The sequence below is a fragment of the Oncorhynchus kisutch genome, linkage group LG17 (assembly GCF_002021735.2).
Source record: "Oncorhynchus kisutch isolate 150728-3 linkage group LG17, Okis_V2, whole genome shotgun sequence".
Taxonomy (NCBI): Eukaryota; Metazoa; Chordata; class Actinopteri; order Salmoniformes; family Salmonidae; genus Oncorhynchus; species Oncorhynchus kisutch.
This window is the reverse complement of record NC_034190.2, coordinates 72,541,162-72,555,848: the sequence shown is the minus strand read 5'-3', so window position 1 is coordinate 72,555,848 and position 14,687 is coordinate 72,541,162. Positions and strand designations below refer to the sequence as shown.

Genomic DNA, 14,687 nt, shown 5'->3' with positions numbered 1-14,687 from the left:
ATAAAAGCTTTGAACAAAGACCTAATCTGTGCGAGGCAGTGGTCCTTTAAACGATGGCCCACTTTCCCCTACCCTGCCTGCCAAACCTCGCAAACATTCCTGACTGACATTCAATCAGAGAAATTTGAACCGAAGCAAGATGGTCTTTTATTAGTACCTCTGTTTGCTTGACTGGTCAGCTCCAATATGCACAGTTTGGATGGGTGGCGTACAGTAAGATGATGGGTTCTCTCTGATAAGGGTGAATGAGGGGTAAACTGCTATTCTGCAGAAAGGAACCATCAGACCTCATCACGTCGCTCCTGGAGAGCCATGTCACAAGCTCTTCAAAAACCAAGTGACAGAGAGGAGCAAGCAGCAGCACGCTGGGCTGTACTGAGTAGCAGCTCTCTCTCTGTCCCCTTGTCTCTCTCTGTCCGTCTGTCTGTCTGTCTGTCTCTGTCTGTCGCTCTCTCTCTCTCTCTCTGTGTCTCACTCTCTCTCGCCCTCTCTCTCTCTGTGTCTCCCTCTCTCTCGCCCTCTCTCTCTCTGTGTCTCCCTCTCTCTCGCCCTCTCTCTCTCTGTGTCTCCCTCTCTCTCGCCCTCTCTCTCTCTGTGTCTCCCTCTTGCTCGCTCTCTCTCTCTCTGTCTCCCGCTCGCTCTCTCTCTGTCTCCCACTCGCTCTCTCTCTCTCTGTCTCTCTCTCTCTCTGTCTCCCTTTCTTTCTCTGTGTCTCTCTCTTTGTGTCTCTCTCTGTCTCTCTCTTTGTGTCTCTCTCTGTGTCTCTCTCTCTCGCTCTCTCTCTCTCTCTCTCTCTTTCTTTTTCTCAGATAAAAATGTTTATTTTTTATTATATTGACAGTAGTATTTGCTGTTCATGATTAAATGTACTGTTTTCCTTTTCCTAAGAAAGTATTTGTTGCATTTGCCAGAAACAAAATCCTTGAACTTAACAATGGACTGTAGTGCCACTTCCAGTGAGGCAATATTCTCGTGGTTCCATCTATATTTTTTGAAAGGGTGTGTAGAATGTCCCCTGCCAGCCCTCAAAGCGGGGCCCTCCTCTTCTGGTGAGAAGAGGAGGGCCCCGAGGCAACAGTACTGCATGTGAGGCGGTGGCAGGCAGGCGTCATGGCGGCTGGCGTTAGCACGGTGGCACGCTTAAGTGATGACTTGGGTGCTAGAGTGCAAATTGCATTGCTCTCCTGCTATTCACTTCCAATTAGGCAGCGGGCCGAGTGATGCGTCTCGGAGCAGGAGCTTCTAGCAGCCAGGCATCAAAAAGAGCAGTGTCGCTCAGTGACATCATTGAGGGAGGGAGGGGAAGGAACTCCTGGAGCTACAGTAGGATGGCAGCCACAGCTTAATGTGACTAGGTGAGAATTGTGATTAGTATCGATGAAGAAACGGGGACACTGACGATTGACAGCATTTTTATTTTGAACATGAAAATCCCCAAATCAGAAAGATAAAAATCTCCAAATAGATTCAGTTTTAGTCTTACAGTCTTGAAACATATTGTAGCTGTTTCAAGATCAAGTGTCAATGGTGTAGGTTAGTAAGGTTTTCAATGTTTTACCGTCATTCACTAACCAACATGTTGGTTGGGAATGTGGAAATGTTGTTTTGATTGCCAAAATTATTGTGATGTTTTTTGCCCAAATCAACCACCAGATGGTAGGGTATGGTCTGGCGTCATATTTGTGATCCTATCATATGAATCTGTCCATCCCAGTAGCTACATCGTGCTGCCTTTAGCACAATTCACAATCTGCCTTTCTTCACATTGTCCACGTTGTCTGATTTAAAATGTTGAGGTTCTTTATTTGATCATATTAGACTATGAAATATTGAATGTGCCGGTGTATGAAAGCAAGGCATTTATCTGCATGAATAGCCCCTGTTTAGTGAAGTAGGTAATGCGCTTTAAGTATCATCCCATTCATGCATGCAAAAATGTACACTAAACTCTGTCACATGGTTTCGCACTGCAGCAGAGCCCTCCGAGAGATCTTAAAGCTGCAATATGTAACTTTTGGGGCGACATAGAAATGTGAGTTATAGATATGTCATTCTCGTTGAAAGCAAGTCTAAGAAGCAGAAGATCTGTTCTGTGTGCATTATTTCTATGATTCCCATGCTTAAGTTTTTTGTTTTTGCATCTTTTACTTTCGATCTAGTATACCAGTTTCAAACAGCTGAAAATAAAATATGTTTGGTTATGAAAAATATATTTCACAGCGGTTTAGATGGTACAATGATTCTCTACACTCTACTTGCTTGTTTTGCCACATAAACTGAAATTAGGCAAACTATTTGAAATTTTGTGATTTCTGCAACCACTCCATTCTGACTTAATCTTATTGTTGGTGGTAACATAAGTGTTCTGGGTGTATTTATGACTGTGGGGGTGATGTACTGTATCAAGCCAAATAAACCATCTAGGCTATAGGTGGATTGTGAGAAAGATCGTAAAAGTTATTTAGGCCTACTTAATTTACCATTTTTTTAAATGTCTTGTCTATTACCTTCCAGTAATAGTTAACTGGATCACATAGGCTAAGCAGTTTGTGAACCCTGTAAACATGTCCCTTCATTGTTTCGAGACTGTTTGTCTTTTATACTATCTGTAAAATAAAGCAATGATTATTGAGTTTACAGTAAACTATTGGCCCGGATTAAAAATTAACTCATGCAATGTCAGCCGTGTATCCAGTCTCAGATTGATCTAGATAAACAGCATACTGTAACCTGACTTCAACTGACTGACGTCTGTCAGATAGTACATCTCTGTCAAATATTACATAGCTGGTATGTCTCTCGGTCTTATGACAGGCTTGTGCATTAAGCATAAGTTAATACTGTACATAATGATGACTAACCACTAGAAAACGTGTAGCCATCTTGCAGACACTATGAAGTCAACAACAAAAGTATAGTTTTAGTAGATATTTGATCAAAATTACAGTACAGTGTGTCAGCCCCCCACAGCCTCTCTTTGAGATGTCTCCCTTCACACTACAAGGACTCCAACTCCATAGAGGGCTCTGGAGAGGAACCTACAGCATATCTATCTCACTTACCTTATTATAGAACTGAAATCTATAGTGACGACAATATGAAACTGCTCATTTACAACAATATATCAACAAAAGTCTTGCAGAAGTTAGGGAGAAAATTTGACTCCAGAAGACAAAGTCTGTAGATTGCTTTATTTGCCCGACCTGTTTTATTAACATGTAGACTCTAGAAGCTGTATTCTTATGTGGGACAGCATAGACGGACGGACAGCATAGACGGACGGACAGCATAGACGGACGGACAGCATAGACGGACGGACAGCATAGACGGACGGACAGCATAGACGGACGGGCAGCATAGACGGACGGGCAGCATAGACGGACGGGCAGCATAGACGGACGGGCAGCATAGACGGACGGACAGCATAGACGGACGGACAGCATAGACGGACGGACAGCATAGACGGACGGACAGCATAGACGGACGGGCAGCATAGACGGACAGGCCTGCTGTTTTATTTTTTTCTATTTAGCGTGCCATAAATCCGGGAGATGAAAATGTCATGGAGCAGGATCATTTTCCAAAGAGGTTTTGATTGCTATGAGCGTGTAATTGATTGTTCCAAGGACAGGGGGAAATCTAGAAATGTCATAACAGTCCTGCTTAGGTCGGTCCCACTGCCAGGCAATCAATGTGAAGTAAAAAGGGATATTGATTTGTGAGCTGCGAAAACTGTAGCTTGAGACAACCGGAGAGCAGTTCAGGAAAGTGGCACAGACATGCAGACCTGTCACTGGCACCTATGAATTACCCAATTTTCTGTGAAGATAGTATTACCTGGGATATTCAGGGTATTACAGGCAGCTGTCCATTAGCTAACCCTGTCAGGCTGCTCACTGACTGCCTTGTCACTTTAATGAGGGAAATATTGACCTTCCATGGGATAAATGTTGATATCTTTACCATTACAAAGTTAATACTAACAGGCTAATAGTGGAAGTTAAATACTGTTACTGGGGAAAAACACAGACTAATTTCAGCATGCTAACTTGGAAAATGCCGAGATTGTCATACATTTTTAAATGTTTGTATTTCTGTATTCTGACATGTTTAATACCCATTCAGTATTGTTTTAACTGGGGGGGAAAAATCATTCCTGTAAGTGTGAGAATATGATATCTTATACTACGTCTACCACTACCCATTCACTAGGCTGTGTTCTAAAATTGCCTTGGCTCAGAAAGTGACTGCTTCTCCTGGATATTCAGGCCTTGTTGTGCCAGGGGTCTGTTCTAACGGATTCATGTTATAAACACCTCAAGTAGCTGTTTTATGATGGACACCGTAGGTTTTTTGACCTTTGCATATCCCTGTCTGAAGATATACATTTGTAGTGACACCGATTGGAGGCTTTGCAGGGGTTTATGACATGATAAATCTCAGCCCTGGCATGCCAACCCTCTCATTTTACAAGCCTAGTTAGACTGAATGCTGCCTATACCAGACTAAAAGGCACAACATTTCCTCAGAAGGTCTATTTTGTAGTTTAGGAAACATTCATAAAAGTTGATGATCACTGAAATGATGACATCATCAGTATTATTGCATCTTGTTTAATCTTGTACTGTATTTTGACAGTTGTAGCAATTGTAAACTACAGGTATTCAGTTGACGATTTACTACTAGGGTGGAGTGTTCCAGTATTGCATTGACACATTTTGTCATCATAAAGTTTTAGGATCTTAATTTGAGACTGTTTGCTACAGCAGGAAAAGAATCCAGGAAATGTGAATTATTATGTGGATTATGCTTAATGGACATCGATGTAGGAGTTTCTATATTTTTTTGTAAGAGAAATTCAAGTCTGAAATTTGGAAATTAGTGGAAATTACAATCTTCAGAAGCCTTTTCAAGCCTCAAATAGACTACAAGTTTTACATTTCCTGCCTTCCTGGAAAGTTATTCTGCAAAAGGTGATCAAATTATGATCATACATTTGTATCAGAGATGTAGACTACAATGTCCCTAAGTAGCATCAGAGAAGGCTCTGCCCTTGCATTTGATATTGCTAATTGGCATCAACCAAGGGTTGGCAAAATGGAGTTACAAAGAGTGTGATAAGTGGAAGTAGACATGTGGGTATCTTGGAGTCACCCCTGCCTGGTGCCTTTGGATGTTGATAACCAAAGATACTGTATATAATGACGAGATGGTCTTGTCTCCGCCCTAACTATGGGAGTGGTTGTCGCAAATGTGGGAAGGCAGGCGGTCTGTATTCCCGCATGGATGGGAGTGGAACTTCTCGCGTCACATCTTTTTCACTGATATTACTTCTGATCAAATGGGCAGGAAATGCTGCTGATAATTTCTCTCAATTTCGTCTGGAAATACAAAATATACTGAATGTAGACTGTTCTCACATTCTGTTACTTTAGGATTCTAATTCCTTATAATTAAGTTTTTGTTTCATTAAATAGCCATGCTGTGTTTGATAGTGCTCTATGGCAGTGTAGATAAAGCTACTTGAACATAGTAAATTGTATCATCTAATTGCCATGAAATAACAATGTATTGGATGCATGTCAGCTCCATTGCTGTATGATTGCTAAATGTCTTAGTGAAATATTTATTAATGCTAATTCCTAATCCATGAATTAGTTAGAAGGTTCACTATCTGCATGAAGTAGGCTAAGTAAAGCTGTTCTGCTATATCTGCAATATGTCACCAGACAATCCTTGAAACTTCTACTTGAAAAAGCTCTTTTATCAATCAATATTTGGTAATGGTCGATATAAGTGAAAGGTTCTACGGTAATTAGAATTTGCCAAAAAAGCAATGTGCTATAATTGACTTCTGTCCATAGTCTCGATCAAGACTTTCAAAATAGAAGACTTTAACTAGAAGCTTGTCATAGGCGGTAGTGTTCTTGTTTATCTGTGATAACTACAGTTGAAGTTGGAAGTTTACATACACCTTAGCCAAATACATTTAAACTCAGTTCTTCACAATTCCTGACATTTAATCCTAGTAAAAATTCCCTGTCTTAGGTCAGTTAGGATCACCACTTTATTTTAAGAATGTGAAATGTCAGAATAATAGTAGAGAATTATTTAATTTCAGCGTTTATTACTTTCATCACATTCCCAGTGGGTGAGAAGTTTACATACACTCAATGAGTATTTGGTAGCATTGCATTTAAATTGCTTGACTTGGGTCAAATGTTTTGGGTAGACTTCCACATGCGTGCCACAGTAAGTTGGGTGAATTTTGGCCCATTCCTCCTGACAGAGCTGGTGTACCTGAGTCAGGTTTGTAGGCCTCCTTGCTCACACACGCTTTTTCAGTTCTGCCCAAACATTTTCTATAGGATTTGAGGTCAGGGCTTTGTGATGGCCACTCCAATACCTTGACTTTGTTGTCCTTAAGCCATTTTGCCACAACTTTGGAAGTATGCTTGGGGTCATTGTCCATTTGGAAGACCCATTTGCGACCAAGCTTTAACTTCCTGACTGATGTCTTGAGATGTTGCTTCAATATATCCACATAATGTTCCTTCCCCGTGAGGCTATCTATTTTGTGCACCAGCCCCTCCTGCAGCAAAGCACCCCCACATCATAATGCTGCCACCCTCGTGCTTCATGGTTGGGATGGTGCTTTTAGGCTTGCAAGCCTCCCCCTTTTTCCTCCAAACATAGCGATGGTCATTCAGACCAGAGGACATTTCTCCAAAAAGTATGATCTTTGTCCCCATGTGCAGTTGCAAACCATAGTCTGGCTTTTTTATGGCGGTTTTGGAGCAGTGGCTTCTTCCTTGCTGAGCAGCCTTCCAGGTTATGTCGATATAGGACTCGTTTTACTGTGGATATAGATACTTTTGCACCTGTTTCCTCCAGCATCTTCACAAGGTCCTTTGCTGTTGCTCTGGGATTGATTTGCACTTTTTGCACCAAAGTACGTTCATCTCTAGGAGACAGAACGCGTCTCATTCCTGAGCAGTATGACGGCTGCGTGGTCCCATGGTGTTTATACTTGCGTGCTATTGCTCGTACAGAGGAATGTGGTACCTTCAGGCATTTGGAAATTGCTCCCAAGGATGAACCAGACTTGTGGAGGTCTACAAAAATTCTGAGGTCTTGGCTGATTTCTTTTGATTTTCCCATGATGTCAAGCAAAGATGCACTGAGTTTGAAGGTAGGCTTTGAAATACATCCACAGGTACACCTCCAATTGACTCAAAGGATGTCAATTAGCCTATTAGAAGCTTCTGAAGCCATGACATCATTTTCTGGTATTTTCCAAGCTGTTTAAAGGCACAGTCAACTTAGTGTACGTAAACTTCTGACCCACTGGAATTGTGATACATTGAATTATAAGTGAAATAATCAGTCTGTAAACAATTGTTGGAAAAAATTACTTGTGTCATGCACAAAGTAGATGTCCTAACCAACTTAAACAAGAAATTTGTGGAGTTGTTGAAAAATGAGTTTTAATGATTCCAACCTAAATGTATGTAGACTTCCGACTCCAACTGTATGTATAAAACAATAAAACATGTCTCTGTACTCTGACAACACTCCCTCTCCAGCATGGGGGGAAGAGGGTGTTTGAGGCCATCAATGATCTCAGTTGGCCAATCAAGAAGTTTCTCTTGTGGTTGAGGGTCATAGCACATTCGGGAATCTCTGGTGTGCTGCGTGGCTCCTTGTTCTCCATGTTTGTTTTGAAGTTTTGTGTCCCATGACCATCTTCATCCATTAGCTGGCAACCAGTTCACCTCTAGAGCTTGTCCTGAGGCACTTGTGAAATACTGATAAAAAAAAACAGTATTTTTTTTCCAAATGCGAAGGAGGATGACATTCTTCATTCTATGGGCTGACCCAGTGTTCTGTAGTACTTGGAGTGCTCCTTACATTCAGCATTCCATAGAGTGCCCCTAAATCAAAGGTGAAATATTACCCACATTAAATGCATAGGTTCCTAAACAAGGTCGTTGTGTCCTTTTCATGTTTATCTAAAAGCACATCTGCCATAAGAACATACTGCAAGATGTCTCTTCCAAAGTATTTTTTAAGTAGTTTGTTTTCATATTGTAGACTGGCCTTAAGGGGACCTTAATTCAACAGAGAAGAGTTTGACTGTTTTGTATTGATAATAGTTTTACTGATTCATTTACTGTATGAATATCTGATCCTCCAGCCTTGTTCAAAACGGCTTAATATGCTGTATCACAAGTAATGCAAATTAGATTATGTTAAATATGTCAATTAGATTTTTTTTTGTTTAATTATCAGTTAATTGATGCAATAACATTGAGCCCCATGAGTGTGAACAAACAGGTGAATATTGAAATGGATAATTGTCGTTTGAGACTGTCAAGGACAATATAACAATGTGACAGATTGCCAGCAACTTCTAGAAATGTTAGATAATGATCTTGTTATGATAAATACATATATTTTCAACAATTTACTGGTTCTTTGTTGTGCTGTGATTCATGTGTTAATAATTATCCAGATTTAGGTTTACATTTGCATAAAGAATTCAAATTTCACTGTCAAGAAAGACTGTCTCACTCTGTAACCACTTAAATGGAGACAGGATACATTTCATCTCATTTTGAAATCTGAAATGTAAGTAAACCCCTCATCTTGCAAGGCTCAGGCTTTTTCATTTATTCATAGAACAATTGTGGAATATTAGAATATCGCTCAGTCTTTGTAATTTGCTGCAACACAATCTGGTGGATCCAAGCATGGAAAGATATTATCCAACTGAGAAAGCTTCAGTTTTTTCATTGCAAGTTCATTGCAGTTTGGAGATACTCATAATCACTTTGGAATAGGCCACTTGCAATAACACTTAGTAAAACCCTACAAAAAATCAATTGCCTTTTGCCTGTCATTGGCCAACGATTGTTGTAAACATTTCAACATGAGGCAGGGAAACCTTTGACACAGCACTAAGTCAATGGCCCGCCGTGAATCACAAGGAGCTGCTTGACCTCTAGTAGTTTGTTAAAAAAGGCATGTGACATCCACACTGTTGATCCTCTCATGATCCCCTCAGGCCTGCATTGTGCATGTAGCCTTGTGTGGATTTCACAGTTTCTCTGAAAACGGAACAAACAAAACCTCTTGTTTTGACGTACTTTGCATATTTTTCCACTCTTGTAAATATTTCAAATGCTCAGAAGGGATTGCAACTCAACTAATTTCCCTCTCCTATGGTGATTTCTTACTATTATGTAGTCTAAACAGAGATAGGGGTCTTGTAATGAATAACCTCGTCCCCAGGCTATTGGGCATATAAACCTGGGATATCAACGATTCAAATTTGGCCTTAGAATTCTATGGTCACTCCCACTATGGGAGTTGCCTACTGAGTCAAGTATTTGTCATCATTTATCACATGACTGTGAGGTGTGGGGACGGTTACAAGGAAGATGTTGTAGATTAAGCCAATGCCTATGCACTGGGAGTTTCTCCCCGTCTTTCTTTATTGGCTAACGAAGACACAGTTTGACGCGTAGGTCCACCAGATCTTCATTGGACGGAAGTGTCTGGGAACGAGATTATGTGAAGCTTAATAACAAAGGCCTCTAAATTGTATCTCTCTTTCTCCTTCTTTTTCAGTATACGAGCCTGATGAACATGGCGTCATGCGAGAGACCATCCCTGAGGATGACAGAGAGAATGACACTCCAACTGAAGAGAAGACGAGTCCCAAGGCCTCAGAGGACAAAGAGATGGACAACAAAAGCAGCTACAGCTACCAGGACTCCCCCGTCAGTGTCCTTTCCCATCAAGAAGCCGAGTTGGAGTCGCGCCTTAGCGACGCCAGCGATAGACTCTCACTCTCAGATTTCAAAAGTTCCTCACCACCTGAAAGCCAGAAGGACGAGGGGAGCAGCAGTTCAAAATACAAGGATGACATGCACAGCAGCCTGGAGAAAATGAGGGCCGCCTATGCTAACTTCCTCTCAGATTCCTACTGCACAGGGATCGGAATGGACTTGAAAATTAGCAAAACTCCCAGCAAGGCTAACTGTGACAGCACCAATGTTAGCACCAAGAGTGAATTTGACTGGCATCAGGATGCACTATCCAAAACCTTCCAGCAAACACACTCCCCAAAGCCTGTGTCCAAACCCAACCTCTTCAGCTCGGTCCACCTCTACAGACAAAGCAGCAAAGCAGGTGGGACAGTGTTTACAGGGGCCAGCCGTTTCAAGTGTAAGGACTGCAGTGCAGCCTATGACAGTATTGTGGATTTGACAGTGCACATGAACAAGAGTGGACATTACCAGGACAACAATCATGGCAAACCAAGCAATGCCTCCACATCCTCTTCCAAATCAAGGAAACGAAATTTGCAAGACATGGAAGGGAAAGAGGATGCACAGAAAGTTCTGAAGTGTATGTTCTGTGGCCATTCTTTTGAGTCCCTCCAGGACTTGAGTGTCCATATGATAAAAACTAAGCATTACCAAAAAGTACCTTTGAAAGAACCTATTCCAGTACTCTCACCGAAATTACTGCCACCAGCAAAGAAACGGACCTATGAGGCCAACAGACCTTGTTCTCCTGATTCTACCACAGGGTTAGCTGGCTACAGCGAGGCCCAACGGTCCGCTGCTATTTCAAATGCTAACAGTAATCGCTATGGTTATCAGAATGGGGCTAGCTACACTTGGCAGTTTGAGACATGCAAATCTCAGATTCTAAAATGCATGGAGTGTGGAAGCTCACACGATACCCTGCAACAACTCACCACTCATATGATGGTCACTGGACATTTCATGAAAGTTACAAACTCAGCCTCTAAGAAAGGGAAACAGTTAGCTCTGGATCCCTTGGTTATAGAAAAGATGCAGGTATTAGCTGAGCCGCTTGCTAACGAAACTGATGGCGATAAAGTGTCTCCAAAAACATATTCCCCAAGGGTCAGTGAGAAAGATAGCCAGAGGGATGACACATTGGACAAAATGGAAGAAAGTGAAGTGAAAGATGACAAGGCAGACAGTGAGGATCAAAAGGCAGGGAACAGGGTGATTAAATATCGCTATCTTCGTGAGGAGGATCTGGAGCAGCAGGGATTGTCAGGTGGAGGAGGGGATATCCTCAAGTCTTTAGCCAACACAGTGGCCTCTGCAATCAACAAGGCTCAGACTGGGACCCCCAGCTGGAGTGCCTACCCCAGTATCCACGCTTCCTATCAACTCTCTGGGATCATCAAGAGCAGCACTCATCTCTCAGCGTCTCCCCCCATTCAGATAAAGCACACATTCAACCACAAGCTGAGACCGATTGCCCCAAAAGGGAAGTTTCTTCAGGGTGCTGGGGGAGTTGACACTCCACAGCAACCGTATCGAAAAGCGGACACCAAGAAAGAAAAGATTGGCATTAGCGATGGTAAAGAACGTCTGAATATTAAGTTTGATCTGGTGGAGAATAATGACAGCGATTGTCAGGACGATTCCTCTACCTCTTCAAAGCTCAATGCAGACTGTCTGAATGAAGGGAGTGATGTGATCAGAGGGAAGTTGAGCCCAGATTTCTCAGACAGAGGCAAGACACCAAGCCCTCCTGCCACCGGTGGACAAAGCACTACTTCAGAGCTTGTCAATGACACCCCGGAAATACTCGGCATAAACCCTCTAAGTGCACTGCAGTCAGTTCTGAACAGCCATTTGGGTAAAGCAAATAAGCCCACCAATTCAAGATCTGAAAATAGTAAACCATCTGCTCGCTCTCAATCTATATTAGCTGAACTCAACCAGAGTATGGAGAAACCAGCAGTGGTGCATGCTACCCCTGCTAGGAACAGCGCTAACATTGCCTTCCTGTTTGCTAGCAATGATCAGCCAATAGACCTGACAAAATATAAACCTAACAAGCCAAGTTCCTCCCATCTACAAACCTTTGCCCCAATGCCACAGAAACACGCTCTGTCTGACATTGCTGACATGGTTAAGGTTCTTCCTAAAGCCACCACACCAAAAGCCTCTATGCCATCAAGGATACCCACCATGAAACTGGAATCAGACGTGAGACGCTCTGAGGACGTGTCGGCTGAGGTATACTCGGTTCACAAGCGCAAGGGAAGGCATTCGAACTGGAACCCCCGACATCTTATCATCCTCCAAGCCCAGTTCGTCTCCAGCCTCTTTCTGACTTCTGAGGGCAAGTACTTACTCTCAGATCTTGGTCCTCAGGAACGAATGCACATCTCTAAGTTTACTGGACTGTCCATGACAACCATCAGCCACTGGTTGGCCAATGTGAAATACCAACTTAGGAAAACAGGGGGGACCAAGTTTCTGAAGAGCATGGACACTGGCCATCCGATATTCTACTGCAATGACTGTGCTTCCCAGTTCAGGACACCACCAGCATTCATCTCTCACCTGGAATCACACCTAGGGTTCCAAATCAAAGATATGCGCAAATTGCCTATTGAGCATCAGATGAAGGTAGAGGAGCCAGAACTGTCAAAGGCTCTCAGTGTCCGAGCGACAGAGACGCTAGTCACAGAGGAGGATGTTGACACTAAGTTCAAATGTAAGCTGTGTTGTAGGACATTTGCTAGTAACCATGCAGTTAAACTCCACTTGAGTAAAACTCACAGCAAATCACCTGATAACCATTCACAATATGTGGAAATGGATAAAGAGTAGGAGTTGTTCATTTTTGCTACCTTTTTTGTTGTTGTCCATTTTTGAAACATTGGTTAGATATTTCAGCCATGTTTCCAGTAGCATTGTGTAGTATGAATAAAGACATTGAAAACATTTGATTGAATATGACATGGACACACTGGCTAGACTAAACCCTAAAATGTTAAAGAATACACCAACTTATACCTTTGCACCCTTCTCAAATGCATCACCAGTAATGAAATGTATTACTGCTTGAAATATAATTGCTAACGTTTGCATGCAATAGCTCTGGCTATGACTACTATTTATTTGTATAATATGTCAAGTTTCAATTGTATTATTTCAAAGACAATGTAATGGATAAATTGTAATGTTCATCTCCAATGCTACACCTTTGTAAAATATGCAGCTGTTTTAAACAGGTAGCCAGACACATGTTAACACATTTATTGCACTGTACATTGAACTGTACAGTGAATTGCTATGTCAAAATGTTTTGTGTTTCATTGATAGAACAGAAAAGCACTTTAATAAATGTTAAATCACCAGTTTAGACTCAGATTATGTACATGAACCCAACAAATATAGACAGGTTGGAAACAAGGAAAAATCTAATATAAATGTGTTTCATTTTAAAAGGATGACAGTGAGACAAATGATACCTGCACCTTCTTTTTTTTACCAATTGAAATAAAGAATTAACATTTGATACCAGACTGTGTTCATTTTAAGTTTTCATGAGCCTCCTGTACGTCTCCTGAAATATTGTAAATTAACAATATATGCGTAGATCAATGTGTGGTTGGGAATGACTGTGTTCTTCATAACAAGTAGACATTTTCTTCAGCTCTTTTATTTCACAGCTATAAAATATAATTGCCTGCTAAATTCATAAACATTTTACACAATTTATCTCTCTTCTTTCCAGCAATCAAGTCCCTCAATTACCACCACCATCAAATCTCTGTTTAATAACAGGCGGCTGACATTTGATGGCAAATGGAGAAAAGCACATGGGCTCTATGGTGATTTGAATACTGTGACACCAACTTGCCCTCTGTTGGAAATGAGCAGGCAATCACAATTGTTCATCAGATGACTCCTAATGCAGTTAAAGTATTCAGCTATAATTTCTTCTTGCATTTATAATTACTGTCATATACCACACACCTCAGTGAGCAGATTAAAGCTATAAATTATGTAATGCCTCGCCTCACCAATGGATCCCCTAATTCGTCTGTAGAGCCATTATGTTGTAGAGCAGCAACTTATTTTAAATTGAGACCAGCACAAATGATCTAAGATATGGGAAGATTCTAGTGGGAAAACCGATTGCAATATTCAGATCATTTGTGTTTATTCATGGAAATTAAAATGTGAGATTGAATTGTCTTATTAAAGAGGAGATATGCCTCAGTACTGCTGCAGTCGTAAGCATTCAGAATGTCACAATTTTGCTTAAGTTCCTTTATCCTTTGTGAAATTACTATAGAAATTCACTGCAGTATTGGATGTGGGACAACAGGCGTATATAGTAGTCTGGCTCTATCAGCATAGCATGCAAGTGATTAACATTAGGTTAAGGCTTACCATTGATACAATGCTGTCATCAATGCAATCAACTGGATTGTTTCTTACCTTAATTTGGTCTAATAAGTCAGTCACATTGGTGATTTATTGTTACTGTACAGGGAAGTGATACACTTAGGAACATGTGCTCTTTCCATCACATAGACTGACCAGATAAATCCAAGGCTATGATCCCTTATTGATGTCACTTGTTAAATCCACTTAAATCATTGTAGATGAAGGGGAGGAGACAGGTTAAAGACGGATTATTAAGCCTTGAGACAATTGAGACATGGATTGTGTGTGTGTGTGCCATTCAGAGGGGGAATGAATAGGCAAGTCAAAATATTTAAGTGCCTTTGAACGGGGTATGGCAGTAGGTGCCATGTGCACCGGTTTGAGTGTGTCAAGAACTGTAACGCTGCTCGGTTTTACACCCTCAACAGTTTCCCGTGTGTA

The 14,687-nt window shown here is 41.4% G+C and overlaps 1 protein-coding gene across 1 annotated transcript in view; it reads left to right on the top strand.

Annotated features, from left to right (window-relative positions):
* Positions 1-13,373, top strand: part of LOC109908253 (teashirt homolog 2) — an 85,941-nt gene extending 72,568 nt beyond the window's left edge. Inside the window, exon 2 of the mRNA XM_020506843.2 lies at positions 9,634-13,373. Coding sequence (XP_020362432.1) covers positions 9,634-12,677 — 3,044 coding nt within the window. The 3' untranslated portion in view covers positions 12,678-13,373. The remainder of the gene's footprint in view (positions 1-9,633) is intronic.
* Positions 13,374-14,687: the final 1,314 nt, after the last annotated feature.